Raw genomic sequence first — 17143 nt, 5'->3', positions numbered from 1 at the left:
ACAGTTATTTTTGCAAATCATAAATTGTTACACTTAAAAATATTAATACACGAGATAAGGGGAATCATAGTGGTGAGCATTGTGGTGATAGTTTTTATTTATTGTGTGGCTGCGTTAAAAAATTCTCATGCAAATAACGATTAAAATATTTTCATAAGTTTGTTGTGTGGCTGTATTACGTTTATTTTATGTAAATAATAATTAAAATGTTTTCATAAGAAACCTTAATGTATATGAACTTGATTTGTAAGAGTACTTTGGGGTTGATGCAGCGATGTCCTCTGCTGGCGTCTGTGTAGAGGCAGATCCACCTCCCGTTACACGGCGTGCCCGATTTATGCTGGCAAGCTTGGGATTCCCCCGTCTCCTGACATCATTGTAGCGCTTGGCGCAACGATGGGATGTCAGCTGATGAGACTGTGGCTATTTCCTCTCATGCCTGTTTAACCTACGCTGATTTGGGCGGGTTTCTCCCATCCCCATACAAAACAACTTCTCTGTCTTTGACTGCTCTTACAAGAAAGTCGGTCTCCTCGTCTGTAAACCGCTCTTGGCGTACGCCTGGTAAATCCGTCATAATAATAGCAACATGGAACTTGCGCCCTTGCGTTTAAAGGGAATGTTGGATAGCGTTCTGATTGGTTTATTTGACGTTACGCCCAAACCACACCTATGAATAATGAACCTACTTCAGACCAACCCCTTATTGATTTGCGCCCGGCGCAAGAGTTATTTCTCACGCCGGGAAAATAGCAACAGCGCCCAAGATCCGCCCACAAACTCACTTGCGCGTTGCGCTTCGCACTTGCGTTTCAGATCGTTAAAATAGGGCCCACAGTCTGGAGATGATGCACAGGTGCATCTATAACCTTTTTCACGATGTATTCTCATCAAATCAGAAATACAATAATTACAAGGTTTTTTATAGAAGACAATTTGAAAAAAGATGACTCCTCCCACATTACCATTGTGACATCATGTTAAAAGTACCAAAACCACAGCTGTTACCTGATTCTTGTTTTTGAGACCAAAGTCATATACAGTATAGATCCATATTGCTTATATTCAAGTGTTGCAATGGAAACAAAGCCTTTCAGAGTTGTAGGAAATTAACAGCTTCGATTAAAATCTTGGAGTTATCGGAGTCACCTCATAATTCTGATAGGATGTAAACACAGCATTATTACAGTCATAAACGTCATTCTTTACATTAATATTTTACGTATTTAGCGTAAAAACAATTCCGTACAAGGTATTTTTTGTGTGTGTTTTCTGGGATGGAAACCCATGACCTATTGCGGAGCTAACTCAACACTCTACAGATTGAGCTACAAAAACTCACGTCTCATCCAATCAGATTTTAGAACGCAAACTGAAAGCTTACAGGGTTCCCACGGGTCCTTGAAATCCTTGAAAGTTTGTGAATCTGGGGGATAAAATTCAAGGCCCTGGGAAGTTTTTGAAAATATACATACATAGATACAGGTGATTCAAAGTGCTTGAATCTATTTTATGCTTAAAATAAGTTTTCTGGAAAAAAATATTTCCTGTGTAGTGTAGGATAATATCATAAAAATTCTAGACTTTTTAAGCACACGTGCTAAACTGTTCGCTTTAAATGCTTATATCTTCTGTATGCAAATGTTGATTCATACTAAAATGCTTTTTTGCATAGTTGTGTTTGACACATGAAAACGTCTCCGGTTACGTATGTAACTGTTGTTCCCTGAGAAGGGAACGAGGCGCTGCGTCTCCCTTGCCATACTTCCTTCATCCCTGTAACGCCGTCTTTGGCAATATTTTACATAGCGATGTACTTCCTGGCTCCCACGTCACCCTGTCTTTGTTGTTAAGCTTCACCATTGGTTGAATTTGATATACACATTCAGACGCACTTACTAGTGGAGGCGTCCCCAAAGTGTCACCGCAGTGACGCAGCGCGAGTTCCCTCGAAAGGGAACTGTAGTCCCTGATAGCAACTTGTTAGCAACCATCTATTTAAAGACACAAGTGGGGGTATTACTCAGGGTTCCCACACCTTAGTTAACTTCAAATTCAAGGACCTTTCAAGGACTTTCCATGTCGTATACCCTCAAATTCAAGAACTAAATGTGGGGACACATTTCAAGTGAGCGCAAGGTTATATCGTGTTACCTTTTACGATACATTGTTACAGTTCCCTTTCGAGGGAACTCGCGCTGCGTCACTGTGGTGACACTTGGGGACGCCTCCAGGGGTAAGTGCGTCTGAATGTGTATATCAAATTCAACCAATGATGAGGCTTAACGATAAAGACAGGGTGAGGCGGGAGCCAGGAAGTATATCGCTATCTGAAATATTGCCAAAGACGGCGTTACAGGGACGCAGGAAGTATGGCAAGGAAGACGCAGCGTCTCATTCCCTTCTCAGGGAACAACAGTTACATACGTAACCCGAGACGTTTTCATGTGTCAAACACAACTATGCAAAAAAGCATTTTGGTATGAATCAACATTTGCATACAGAAGATATAAGCATTTAAAGCGAACAGTTTAGCACGTGTGCTTCAAAAGTCTAGAATTTTTATGATCTTATTATACACTACACAGGGAATAATATGGATTTTTTTCCAGAAAACTTCTTGCATAAAATAGATTCAAGCACTTTCACTGACCTGAATCTATGTATGTATATTTTCAAAAACTTCCCAGGGCCTTGAATTTTTTTCCCCCAGATTTTTACAAACTTTCAAGGACCCGTGGGAACCCTGATTACTGGTGTTTTTATGTCATAGAATAAAACGTGAAAATATCTTTTACCCCCAAGATGTTATTTAAGGAGTTTTCCCAAAACCCCATTTAAAAAACACATTGACTTCGGGACGATGAAACCAAAAGTGCTACAATGCTAACTCGCTTCTATGTTTTGCCTACAAAAATACGTCACCTCTGCGGCACACTATTTGTTATATTATTAGTTACTAGGAAAAAGTAATATTATTACTGTAATGTGTTACTAACGCTTAACTGCCCAACACTGGTAACAGTATTTTATTGCCTTAACCCAAAGTATACAATGTTTGTATGCTCATATAAATTAAGCATTGCTTCAATCTACTTGTAAATCATTCAAAAAGTTACATTATCTGTTCTGTGCCCAGTACACATAAGGCTGTAGGGATTACACCAATGCAAGAGAAGCCCGCAGACGTGTAGAGCCTCCAAAATTTCTCTAGCCATGAATGCCATTTGTAATATACAGTCAGTATTTTTTGTTAAAGATTCTCTGCACATTGTTGTTATTGCTGGTTATCAGATCTAAACCTCCAGGCTCATCTCACCGTGGTCCTTTAGTTCTCTGCCTGGATTTTCTGTGCCTGTGTTTTAAACCAGGTGAACCTTATTGCCTCTCACGCTCACAGGGCAAAGTCAGGGGCCTTAAATGTATAAAATATTATAATGTAATTCAAAAGTATGTGACCATTTAAAATGCATTTGCATGATGAAGTTTTTTTTTTACTTTGCCGCATTGCTGGACCAGTCGCCAACGGTTACTCTCATTCATGTCGCTGGAAATCGCAAGCTCTGCATTAAAATTAATAAGATTGTTTTGCTTCTAATGTGAACGAGGCATTAGGCACTGTATTATAAATGGGCCATGAGCAAAAATGTTTATTTATAACTTTGGTAAGTGTAAGTTTATGCTGTTGTTTAGTGTTATTGTCGAAGTTTCACTGTCAAAAAAAGATTAAGTACTTGTCCCAAGCTCCCACTTTAAAAAGGTGCTTATGGGTAAACATGTGTTACCATAATGTACCTTTGAGATATTAATATGCTATTTGGTACTAATATGAACTCTTTAGGTGCAAAAGTGTACATTTTAAAAGGGGTACCGCCCCAGTGACGGTTAGGGACCATTCTTTTGATAGTGTAATGCATTACCTATAATGTTAACATATGCTTACATAGACCTTTTGCGAGTCGACGTCACAGTTACGTCACGCGCGCATGTGGTGGCAGGAAAACAGTGGAAATGAATGAGACACGAGTGAAACGAACAATATAACTCACTAGAAAATGTTTTGTTGTGCTGTTGAGTGTCAGAATAGGAATGCCAAAATAGATGACCTTCATTTTTATAGTATACCGTCGTCGAAGACACCATTTGAAGATAAACGTAGGTGTTTATGGTTGCAATAAAAACCCTGAACCGGACAGACTGGAGTGATGAAATCATCTGAAAATCTTTTAATAATTAGAATAGAAAATAATTAGAGAAGATATCCGGTGTTCTGTCGAAGTCTGTTCCCTCTATGTGTTTCTTATAGCGTTTTCATCACGTTACGTTTTTAATTTATTTAGAAAGATTAAAGATTTGAATTAGTTCATAATATCAATAATATTACCATTTATTAAAGTTTTCGTAATTTTTTTCGTTTTCTATTACTTCTTCTTACCTTATATCTTAACCTATGTCTTCTTCCTGTTTGTTCTAAATTATGACGTTTACTAATAAATATATAAACATAGCACACACACACACACACACACACACACACACACACACACACACACACACACACACACACACACACACACACACATTCTGGTTTCCATGTTTTGTGGGGACATTCCATAGACGTAATGCATTTTATATCATACAAACTGTATATTCTATTCCCCTTACCTGCCCCTTTCCCTAACCCCAACCATCACAAAAACCTTTCTTGTACCTTAGATTTTCAATAAACATCATCTTGTTTGATTTATAAGCTTGTTTCCTCATGGGGACATCAAAATGTCCCCACAAGGTCACAAAAACACTGGTATTCCTATCTTTGTGGGGACAATTGGTCCCCACAACGTGATAATTACCAGGTACACACACACACACACACACACACACACACACACACACACACACACACACACACACACACACACACAAACGATGTAAAGTGTTAATAATATTTAAACAGGCCTATACAAATTAATTTGTATGTAAACATAATAGTTTTAGATCACACACGTAGGATAAAAATATAAGGAAGAAATTGAAAACAGGAAATGATTAAGTGTTTAATAAATGATATTATACAGAATACATGATAGTATTGCTCTTATAAGTACTTCAGCGATTCATACTGTAAAAATAATTGATTTACCAATAAAGAACAATACATATACATTACATACATGCAAGCATATCAGTAGCTAAGCCATTAAAACTTTTAATTTATTTAAAAAATAAACGTAACTTGGTGAAAACGTTTTAAGAAACATTACACTTAAGAGAAATATAGGGGAAACAGACTTCTACAGAACACCGGATCCTTAAAAATCACAGTTTAATGCTAAAACACTTCACACTTTCACTTTCTGCCACCAGTTGGGCTCCGCCCACAAAAAAACGTCATCTCTGTTTGCAAACACGCAAACGGTCTATACATAAAGCTTACATTTTACAAATTTATTTGTATATGCAGACACTAACAATAACCAAGATCAATACAGACTTTTAGTACATGCTGGGTTAATTTCAACCCAGTGCACTGGGTTGTAATTTAAAGGGGACATTTCACAAGACTTTTTTTGTCAAATAAATCTTTGGTGTCCCCAGAGTACATATGTGAAGTTTTAGCTCAAAATATCATATAATTTATTATAACATGTTAAAATTGTCACTTTGTAGGTGTACATAAAAATTCGCAGTTTTTGCGTGTGTCCTTTAACATGCAAATGAGCTGATTTCTGCGCACTTAATGACAGTGCTGTGGTTGGATAGTGCAGATTAAGTGGCAGTATTATCCCCTTCTGACATCACAAGGGGAGCCAAATTTCAATGACCTATTTTTTCACATGCTTGCAGAGAATGGTTTACCAAAACTAAGTTACTAGGTTGATCTTTTTTCACATTTGTTAGATTGATAGAAGCACTGGGGACCCAATTATAGCACTTATAGAAAAACGTCACATTTTATATGTCCCCTTTAACCTATGCTGAGTTGTTTCAAGTATTTATGTGAATAATATTATTGAATAATTATTAAAGAAATAATTAGTCTTATCCATTTAATATCATAATATTTGTGTTACGAAATCATAGACCTAAATCCTTTATTTTGGGGTTTACATTACATTTTAAATTCCAAATTGTGAAGGTGCTTTCAGACTTATGAACCCCACTTTATATCAGCAGCAGACGGATCCTCTCGAGCGACCCTTGCCTACATTATTCTGAACGTGCTTGCATGTTATTCACAGTGATTTGCTGCAGCAGATGAGTGCGTGTTTGAAATTTGAATCGAGCAAACACTGATTTTCACAATAGCATTAGATGTTTCAAATCAGCCAAGTGCTGACAGAAGCAATTCGGAGAAAAAACAAGCTCTAATGACTTCAGATAGATTTGTGCTCTTGAAAGCTTGCTCAGTTTTTTCTGAAATGTTAATAGCTTGATGTCTGACAGATCACTGCAATTACGGCTTAACTGATTTTCACTTGACTTTTGTTTGCTACTTGAAATCTGTGGCTTATTTCGCTGTGGTCCATGAAGAAAAGTACATGGTTGAATGTATCTCATAATTGGGACAATTTGGCAGCGTTTGGAATGTTTGTTCGTATAAAATAAGGCAAAGGCCTTAAATGAGAATTTGTGCACTCGCTAATCATTTATAAACCAAGGCAGTGACCAGAATTAGCAGATTAGCCAATATTTATGTCATCTGTAAAATTAAATTGAACAAATTGGACTGAAACGCCCCCGTAATTTCATTTCTCAAATCAATGCAGCTTATGTAAAGTTTGGTGTATTTTCCAAAGATATGATTAATGACCATTTAGTTTAAACCTGACATAGCTTTATTATATTGTATTTGTAAACCACAAAGGCTTTCTACATATAATTAAGTCTATGAAAAAAGGCAAATTGATTTATGTAGTTTGCATGCATGCTGCGGATGAAGGCTGCAATCGTGGATACGAACGAGTGGTTAACCGCTTTTGCTGCAAGCACTTTTGTCTGCTTTAATGGTTGTGCTTTTTACTTTCACAATAACAGCAACCAGCACCAGGAGAGATGCTGTATGAGCTTTTACCTGCATTTTTTATGAGCAGTTGTTAATGATTGACCAACATTATTCATTCAAAGTCAGCGATTGTGAAACGTGAATGCAAAAAAGCATTCATGCTAAACACAGTCGGTTTTGAGCTAATGTTAATTTTACTGGTTAGATAAATTAATTACTTCCAATTTGACGTTTTCAGCCAGGAATTGGTGATTTTTTGAAAAGAAGAATAATGGTTAGTTTATGTGCAGCATTCTCTTTAAAGTTTTTTTTTTTGTATTTGACACTAAAGCCCAGAGTGTACACTGTAAAAAATAAATTGTTGGCTCAATGAATTATTTTTTAGTAACTAGTTCCACAGAAATTTTACGTTCACTCAATTTCTGTCTCCAAAGTGTTACATGGATTGATGTTTTTTAGTTGGCCCAAATTTGACTCAAATATAAAAAAGTATGTTGGCTCAATTAGCTTTATAGTTCATTCAACTAAAATGTTTTAATCAGTTGAATCTTTAAAAACTTACAGCAAAGACTCTGTCAATTAAAATTTAAGTATTCACTCAATGTTTTATGTGTTACTTCAATTAATATTTATTATTTGGGATTTTTTTAATAACATTTTTAAATTATTTTTCAAATAATTTATGCTGGTGTTGTAAACAAAATAATTAACTTCAGTCACATAAAAACAAAAGCTTTTTATTCACTTAGTCACTTATCATACAGACTGAACATACAGAATTAAGTCTTTTTTAAATAGAGGGCATAAAACAGTCCAAAAAGCCTCCAAAGTCAGTCAGAACATCTCCAGGGCCATTTAGGAGACTTTCCTCAGCCAGTCCAAGCGGAGACTGTCTCGCTATATGTATCCTTCTGGTCTGCCCCTCACATCATCTCCGCTCTGGTTTGATAAACAGAGGAATATTAACACACACACATACATAAATAACATGTTTAATATAATAAAGCTTGACGGTGAAAGACTTTATTCCCTAAATAACGTTAATGTTAGGCCAAATTTCCCTCAGACATCACACATAATTAAACACTATTGGGCGGTTTTCTCGGACAGGGCTTTTCACTGACTAAAATAACTTACTGACATCTCTTAACATATGAGTGCTATTGTTTTGTCTCAAAATGCACGCCAGTATTATATTATATAAGGTTTGTTTGTAAAAATGTCCGAATTATAATAAAGACCGAGTTCTAAACTCTGTCCGGTAAACCAACCCTATATCCAGGCTTTTTATCTTAACTAAAATAGCTCCACTTTACTTCGGTCACATAACATAACACACTTCTAATATATCTTTACAAAAGTATAATTACAAAAACGTCGAGTATTTGCCTCTTTGCCAATTAATATATTCTAAAATTAACATTTAATTACAAACACTTACCTGACGTGAACTTGAGGAAACGGCTGACTTGTGTCCTTCCTTGTGTGAAACAGTAAGTGATACAGGTGTTGTTATATGTGCGGATTGATCTCAGATGAAATGCCCTGTAATCCAGATCCTTCCGAGTTAAAACATTTTAAATTCAAAATACACAGACGCACGCGCATACATACATACATACATACATGCACACGCGCGAGCACGCGCGCACGCACGCACACGGGTACACACACGGGTATATTTAGACGTTTTAAGATTGTTATGATATTGGGACTATTTCTCCACTCGCACCTTCAGCTCTGAAGTTCAAATTCGCAGGCAGTACGCAGCCCAGTTATAACAAATGTGAAAGATATGAAATATCATTCAACAGCGATATCATTTAAGTGCAATCCTAAAATATGATTTAAAACATACAGGTAAACCTTTTATTATTAAGTATGAGAAATTAAAATGAATTAAATCGCATGTTTAAACGCCACAGATATATCAGAGCCAGCAGTCGATTTCTGATGGGCTTGCCGAGGCGAGGCTGCGCTGGGCGGGGTGTGAGCGCTTAAGTGTCTGTGATTTTCTGGAGCTCATCTGGAGCTCTTCTCCGTCCGAAAGTGTCCGAGCACATTTTTAAATAGACGCGATCTTTATTAACCGACCGCATATTTAAACTTAAATCACATACGTTCACGCCTGAACAACTCTTAAAATTACATTTTGTTACCAAATAACAGTAATATTATGTGCATTTTTTGTCAGGAAACATAGCTGTCATAAGTCCACATATTGACCTGATTTGTCTTAATAAGTTCAGTCAATATAGCCATTCTGTATGTTGACTGAATGTGGAAATAACCATTCACCTAATGTTTTAAACACAGATTTATCTAGACTTAAAATAATATGTCTACTCAACTAAGCACAAACAAGAAAATTGGTTTAACTTATATATTTTTGCCCTTCCAACATTTCATTAATTGGATTTTTTACAGTGTAGTTTGAAGTTTTTTTTTTACATCTAGCGAATGTAAGCGCCCGTTCGAATGCTCAGCCATGCAAAGAATAGTTTATTCGACTCGTACATGTACACTAGGGTTGCCAAATTTCTCATTCTGAAATACGGGACAAAGTTTGGCATGTCGGAGCAGTGCGTATATGGTGTTGTATACAGTGTATTTAAGCCATTTGTCAAAATGATAGCTAATCTCCTAATTAAATATTAATTTATTATAAATTATAATTTATAACTTATGCCATGGGAACATACATGGTAGGTTTATTAATAGTTTGTTTATTTACAGCAGGTAGCCTATACTTTTAACACAGTAAGGCTACTTTTGAACCATTAAGTTAACTTTACCTGTCTAAAACAAAACACTTGTGACTTTCGCACTAAAGGTAAATAAAACGTTATCCCCATCATTTTAATCTTGAAACTAACATAGATTCTATAAGATGTGGTCGTCTTACAGGGTCAACATCAAAAACATAAATTAAAACACACTTACAGTATGTGAATCAGAAGCGCCAAAATGTCCCAGTAAAGTTGAAAATGATTAAATCCTTCAGATTTATGCATTTTAGGCAGGTCTGGATCAGCGATCTTTTCAGAATTGAGACCAAACTTTGTAATTATGCCGATCTTATACAAACAGCTAAGTAACGGACTATATAAAAAAGCAAACATAAAATCTTATTATTTGACCCTCTTAAACGTGTACTGAATGTGCTGGGGATCTCTGATTGTATAAAAGGTGTCGTGATCAACACTGCTGCTGTTTGTGGCTCCGCAAGGACTGACAGTGGATGACATCAAAGTACCGCAAGAGCATTTCAATAGTGGCTTCTGTAGGATTTCTCGAATCCCTCTCGCGGGATTTTGATGTTATTGTGATGTCGTTGTGCCGCCACATGAAGTCGAAGCCTGTTGTATCAGTCACTGGTTAGATCAAGCGTAGGCAAAAAACGGGACAAATAAATTAGGCTTAAAATAAGGGACGTCCCGGGACAGTTGGCAACCAAATGTTCGACACATACAGATTGCGACAAAATGCAATGCATCTCCCGGTCTGCATACTACATTCTCCTGCATGCGCATATGTGACATATGCATACAAAGTAATATTTTATTTCAGCTTTTATTTACATTCAAATGTATATTCATGTAACTTTAGTTTGATTTTAATTTATTTTTAATTTTTTTAGTTAATTTTAGTCAACTTAAACTTATTCCCGTTTTTGCTATAGGGTGACATTTCTGGACTTCCTTTTTTTAACTATTATTTTGGCCTATATTTTCTTTGATTTCAAATAACAGACATGTTTCAGTTATAGTTTTATTGATAATAACACTGCAAAAAATGACTTTCTTACATAGTATTTTTGTCTTGTTTTCAGTACAAATATCTAAAAATTCTTAAATCAAGAAGCATTTTGTCATGATTCTGCCATCTTGTACTTTGTTTAATCTAGTCTTGTGGCAGGATCATGACAGACCCATGTTTTGTGTGGGATCACGTGGTCTCAGTATTGGTTTTACTAGACCACGTGTTCCCTGTGTCTTGTCACTTTTTCTCCGCTCCCTTGTCATCCTCCTCTTTATGGTTTAACCCATGTCACCTGTTGTCCTCATTTCTCCCCTATTTAAGGTCCTTGTGTTTGTTGTTCTGTGCTTGTGTATTGTTGTCTCATGCCTGTGTATACTCTGTCTCAGTTAAGTATAGTGATATTCAGTGTTTTGTAGAAGAGTGTTCTATCAGTTTATTGGGAAGTGTATACCAGTTTAGTGTCTTAGCCTAGTCCTGTTTATTACTGTCGTATTAGTTTTCTGGTTTATGTTGTTTTGCTCCCTCGTGGGCCTTTGTTTTCTGTTTAATAAAGTGTTTGTGTTCATCATCCTCTGTCTGCACTTGGGTTCCTCCTCATATACCATAACACATTTTTTTTTTATTAGCTAAATGACTTAAGAAAATAAGTCTAGTTTTTAGACAAAAATATAAAATTGAAGTAAATTTGTGTTTAAAACAAGCAAACAAATCTGCCAATGGTGTAAAAAAATCTGGAATTGTTCTTGAATTAAGTGTTTAAGAAAAAGTTAACCATTTCATTATTTTTTTTCTTAGCCCATTGGCAGATTTTTTTGCTTGTTTTATGCACAAATTAACTTAAGACTTTTTTTTATCTAAAAACAAGACTTATTTTTTTTTGTTTATTTTGCTCTTCAAGAAAATGCATCATTATTTAAGAATTTTTAGATGTTTGTGCTTAATACAAGACAAAAATACTAAGAAAGTCTATTTTTGCAGATTATGAAATAAATTCACTGAGAAATTTAGAGGTAGTTGGTCACTTGGGTAGCGCAATATCAACCCTCAATTGGATTTTTTGACTCTTCCAGTTGGGAAATCACCAATCTGAAATGAGTCTATCAAATAGCTCGCCAGCCTAAACTGTGTACTTGAAAAAGACCTCTGTTGTTCCCATTCTAGTTCCCAATATCCTAACTTGTGTAAATTAATATTTAGAAAAAAAAAACATTAACCTTTATGGGTTGTTAAGGCCATTTTATTTTGTCTTAATTTGGCCACAACTTTCTCTGTGTTTCAGCATATGGAACGATTTTTGATGACAAATCTTATATTGACACATATTTTGAGAAATGGGTTGTTCGTGTACAAAAAAGCCACTAAATTAAACGGCTGTAAAAATGTATCTAACTTTTTTGCATAAATCTGTTAATCACCCTCAGTACTGATCAAAACTACCAAATGTTTACAAAATTTTTATGATTTTAACTCTTTAATTTCCAAGTTCATAAGTGGTGTCACTGATTTGGGGGAAAATACACAAAATGGCAGATTTTCAATATAAAAAGGGATTGTGGACTGGATTTTTTTACCTTTTCACAGTCTTGGACTTAACATTGGCAATTACATTAGTAAAAACATTGGCCTTGATGCATTTTTTTGTTTTTGTGCAGCATACCATTTTATTTTTTTCTCCCTAATTAGTTGTTCATGACTGTTTTGGACCATGACACCTTATTATCATGCATTCTTGATTGTTGGCGGCTTTTCCTTTTGCTAACAGGAAAAAGTTGTCATTTGTACTGTTGATCACCATGTGGCACCATTAACCCTTTAGTAGGCCTGTGCAAAAAACAGAGCTAAATTTCTGGCTTGTACATTGAGTTATTGAATTTGAACAACCCACAAGGGTTAAAACACTCTTAAAAACGCTTCTTCTTGCATCGTGTATGAGGAAATAAAGCAAGGTGGTCCAGCTTACAGTTAACGTTGTCATTGACAGACCTGCACCTGTTAGCTATGTGTATATTATCTGAATACACTTCTTCAACACAGGGATTTGAGATTTAAGGCACAGTCTCTGGTAGTACAATCCATCTCGGGTGCACGAAAGAACTTTCATTTTGAAATATGACACTCAAGTTACCTTGCATATTACAGCATGATTTATTGAGAAAGTCCAAGCATCATTTTTTTACAGGTTGTAATTACATAGCCATACTTTATTGAAAATTCTCATTCCCTTCTAACGCTTTATCATAGTTATGCTGGAATGTAGCACCTCTTGGTATATTTAAATTAGTAACCTGACACACCAGCAATGGAAGCAGAATAAATTTCTTCTTTTCTAGCAAATGTTACTTTTGCCAGCTTTGATAAAATTACAGTACTGGAAGTTTGCTAAAGCTGTGCTCATTCTTCTTTATGTTTGTGAGGGCTGTCTGCCTAATTTGTGTCCTTTAGAAGTCTACAAGCATGCTTTTACAAAGCACACTGCAAAAATGATTTTCCAAAAAAAAATCTTAGTATTTTTGTCTTGTTTTCAGTAAAAAATATCTTTAAAAAAATGTTAAATTAAGATACTTTTTCTTGATGAGCAAAACGACCCAAGAAAATAAGTCTAGTGTTTAGACCAAAAATATCACATTTAAGTAATTTTGTGCATGAAACAATCTTGAAAATAAACACTAAATTCAAGAAAAATTCAAGGAAAATTTGCTTACCCCATTGGCAGATTTTATTTGCTTGTTTTATGCACAAAATCACTTAAATTTGACATTTTTGGTCTAAAAACTAGACTTATATTATTGGGTCGTTTAGCTCATCAAGAAAAAGCATCTTAATTTTTAGATATTTTTACTGAAAACAAGACAAAAATACTAAGAATTTTTTTTTCTCAAAAATAATTTTTTGCAGTGCATGAAAATGTACATGTAAGATTTTATAACATTGCAATAGTCTGATGTGTGTGTCTCTCTCCTCCAAGTGTCATTTTAACATCACACTGTTTAAAATAAAGTAGTGATCACAGAATTTATATTTTTGGGTGTGCTTTTCATTAATATGAATTGGATATGGACTGATATGTGTGGTTTGGGATGAAGCATGTCAAAAAACACTGAAATTATTGAGTTATTGCATTTTTTTAACACTGTAGTGGCTCAAGGCAAAAAAAATGGGGTGCAAGAAAGTCTTCACGTTTATTTAACATCTTCTGTGGAGTTTGTCTAGACTTCATGCCTAGGATGTGTGCAAGCATATTTTTATGCCTGTGTGCTTGCATACATATATATTTTTATATTATTTTTGTCTCTAGTAGGACATACTGGTGGTCTCATGGTGGGTCTCATTAGAGCTTTCAGGCGTCATGTTGACCAGGTGATGAGTCCAAATATTTCCACCTGCTCTTGTGGGTCAGTGCTCAAGGCCAGGTGTAATTTGTAGACGGCATAGATAGAGAAGTTGGTACATGACTCAGAGGTGCATCACAGCCAGATTGTTTTCGACTGTTCATCCACACCTTAGGGTTATGGATGAGAATCTATTAACGTGATTTTAAACAAGTTGATTTATTTTTGTATCATTCTCTGATAAATGAGTCATTGTCTACTGGTTATTTTGTCTTTTATATTACACCCATGCAGATGTTCTAGCATTTAAAGAAACACGCCGACTTTTTGGGAATTAAGCTTATTCACCGTATCCCCCGGAGTCCATATATACCTTTTTCATCTCCGTGTGTGCCATAACTCTGTCTGACGCACCCACCGCTAGCTTAGCTTAGCACAGCGTGTACTATTTGTATAGTACATGCTGTGACTATACAAATCACAACATATAAATAGGAAAATGTTGGCATTATTTTGTCACTTATTGGGAGCAGTATACTAGCTGGAGCCATTTACTTCCAGCCTTTGTGCTCAGCTAGCCTAGCGGTGGGCACGTCAGACAGAGTTATGGAACGCACGGAGATGAAAAGGGTATTTATGGACTTATCTAACTCTGGAGGATACGGTGAATAAGCTTAAGACCCAAAAAGTTAGCATGTTCCTTTAATGTAATTTTTAACTATTGGTAAATGATTATGGTTGTCTCATCAAACAGTAAGTGAAATCACATGCTAACTTTCAACCTTGAAAATTTACATTAATGCATTTGGCAGACACTTTCATCTAAAGTGACTTATACAGTGCATTGAAAGCTTAACGTGTTTTATCAGTAAGTGTGAACCCATGACCTTTGTGTGGCTAATGCAATGCTCTACCAACTGAGCTACAGTAACACCGAACTAACAATAAGTAAATAATTGTGCTTAAAACATTTTTTAAATTAAACCTTTGACATTTATTCACCCAGACTTGTAAGCTGTTAATATTTCTTGGTAAATAAATAAAAAAATAGTACATAATTCAGAAATTAATTTTTGGGTGAACCATTCGTTTAAGAAAATAATATGTAAGAAATATAAATTTTTAATTCATCTTAAATAAGATATTCTTTAAGAATTTACCCTACGGATCGTTTTAACTCAAGGTTGGGTCAAATATTGGGGTTGTCCATATTTTAACAAATATTGAAACAACATATTGAAACAACCTATAATTTTGAGTGTATAAAGTTGATTTTTTACTACACTACACTACACAATTTTGGCAAAACCAACCTTTGGATTATAAATACTGTAAATGTATGCTGGGTTATTTTTATATATATATATATATATATATATATATAGATTTTTATAGATTTTATATGATATATACATTTTAAAAATTATACATAAACAACATTTTTCTTAAATGTATTAATACATTTATTAAATGTATGTATGCATTTATATATACATAATAATTAAACACAATTAACACACAAATATATTATGCAAACGCAAACTTTTATTTTGTATGCGATTAATCGCGATTAATCTTTTGACAGCCCTAGTTTATATATATACCAACAGTTGGTTCTGTACAATATTTACCTAACCATGGGTTTAGTCAATTTAGTTGATGATTTTCTGGTTTATCTGTTTTCAGTTTTCAGGGCTTTATTTGCTGTCATTCTTCATCATTATGCTGGGACTGGTCCTCTACTCTTCTTCCTCCACCTACGTGGCACAGGATCCCCGTGTTTACAAACAGTTTCGCAACACAGGAAATGCTATTACAGACACGCCCCCAGTGGGACCCCTTGAGCCTTCCGTGACCTATACGAGCCTGGGTCAGGAAATGGAAGATGAGCCTCGTATACGGTTAGCCTGAAGTGGGCGGGGCTTCTTCGATCCAACTATCCACTGCCCGGCTGCAGTCTGTAGAAAATGCTAATGATCACTGAATGATGTAATCAACCACGTAGCAATCGAGTACACTGTGATCATGAACTGTGAATACTGTAGGTAGCAGTGACTTCTGTATATCTGAGTTATCAGATCCATCGTGTATAGAGATATCGTCCCGACCCACGAACAAGTTAAGTGTTTAGAAGGATTTGTGCTGAATGTTCGTCCAAATATTCGATTGTGACTGTTTTATTTTCTTACTTGAGCATTAAGGGTTCATTGTAAAAGTTTGACATGGTTTGCATTACTACTGTTTCATTATGTCTGAGTTTTAAATGATGACGACGTCTCTGGAAAATTGCATTTTGAGTTTTAAAATGCTGATTTGAGCCAGTGCCTTGCTATGTAATATTATTGTGGGTTACATTAGCCAATGAAAAATCATAACTTCTAAAATAACGTCATCAGTATTGGACATTGTGTCATGATTACATATTGTATTATCTGCTCAAAATTAGTTTCATAAGTCAAAAATACAAAAATCTCTGCATATGATTTTTTACATTTACCTGTAATATCGTATTGTTTTTTTTATTTGTCATATTGTTCGTTGAAATTCTGCCAAGAAGGGTACCTTCATTTGTATTAAATATAAAGGCCTGTTTAATAGCCTATATTAATTGTAAACTTGTAAAAATTGTACTACACTTGTCCTTTTATTTTATAAAACTTATCAATTATTATGTTTCAGTCTTAATTATTATTTTATTTCTATCAATTCCAGTATACATGTGTAAAGTTATTCATATCTGAATATTGTTTGCTCTATTTTTTTCTTTCGTGTTTAAATATCAGAAATTCTTAATGTGTTGACTTGCCTAAAATAAAATATATTTGTCTTAAACTCAAAAAAGAATGGCCATAAAAATATATTCACCTCACAGTGTTGTTTGTTAATGCATCATAATCTCACCTAATACACTTTGGTAATGACGATCAATATAATTTCACTTTTAAATTCAATATTTATTGAAACGTGAACTTCTTTTGTCTCTGTCAGTGTTTTGGATTCTTTTGTAAAGACCCCAAATATTTGATAAAATATTCCTCTGTTGAGT

At 35.0% G+C, this 17143-nt stretch overlaps 1 protein-coding gene across 1 annotated transcript in view; it reads left to right on the top strand.

Annotated features, from left to right (window-relative positions):
• The window catches only part of slc35f1 (solute carrier family 35 member F1), a 108557-nt gene extending 91560 nt beyond the window's left edge, over positions 1 to 16997 (top strand). Inside the window, exon 8 of the mRNA XM_065256250.2 lies at positions 15784 to 16997. Within this exon, the coding sequence (XP_065112322.1) occupies positions 15784 to 16008 (225 nt within the window). The 3' untranslated portion in view covers positions 16009 to 16997. The remainder of the gene's footprint in view (positions 1 to 15783) is intronic.
• The last annotated feature ends 146 nt before the right edge of the window (positions 16998 to 17143 follow it).

The sequence above is a fragment of the Paramisgurnus dabryanus genome, chromosome 12 (genome assembly GCF_030506205.2).
Source record: "Paramisgurnus dabryanus chromosome 12, PD_genome_1.1, whole genome shotgun sequence".
NCBI classification, from domain to species: domain Eukaryota; kingdom Metazoa; phylum Chordata; class Actinopteri; order Cypriniformes; family Cobitidae; genus Paramisgurnus; species Paramisgurnus dabryanus.
This window is presented reverse-complemented; position numbering and strand designations above follow the sequence as displayed.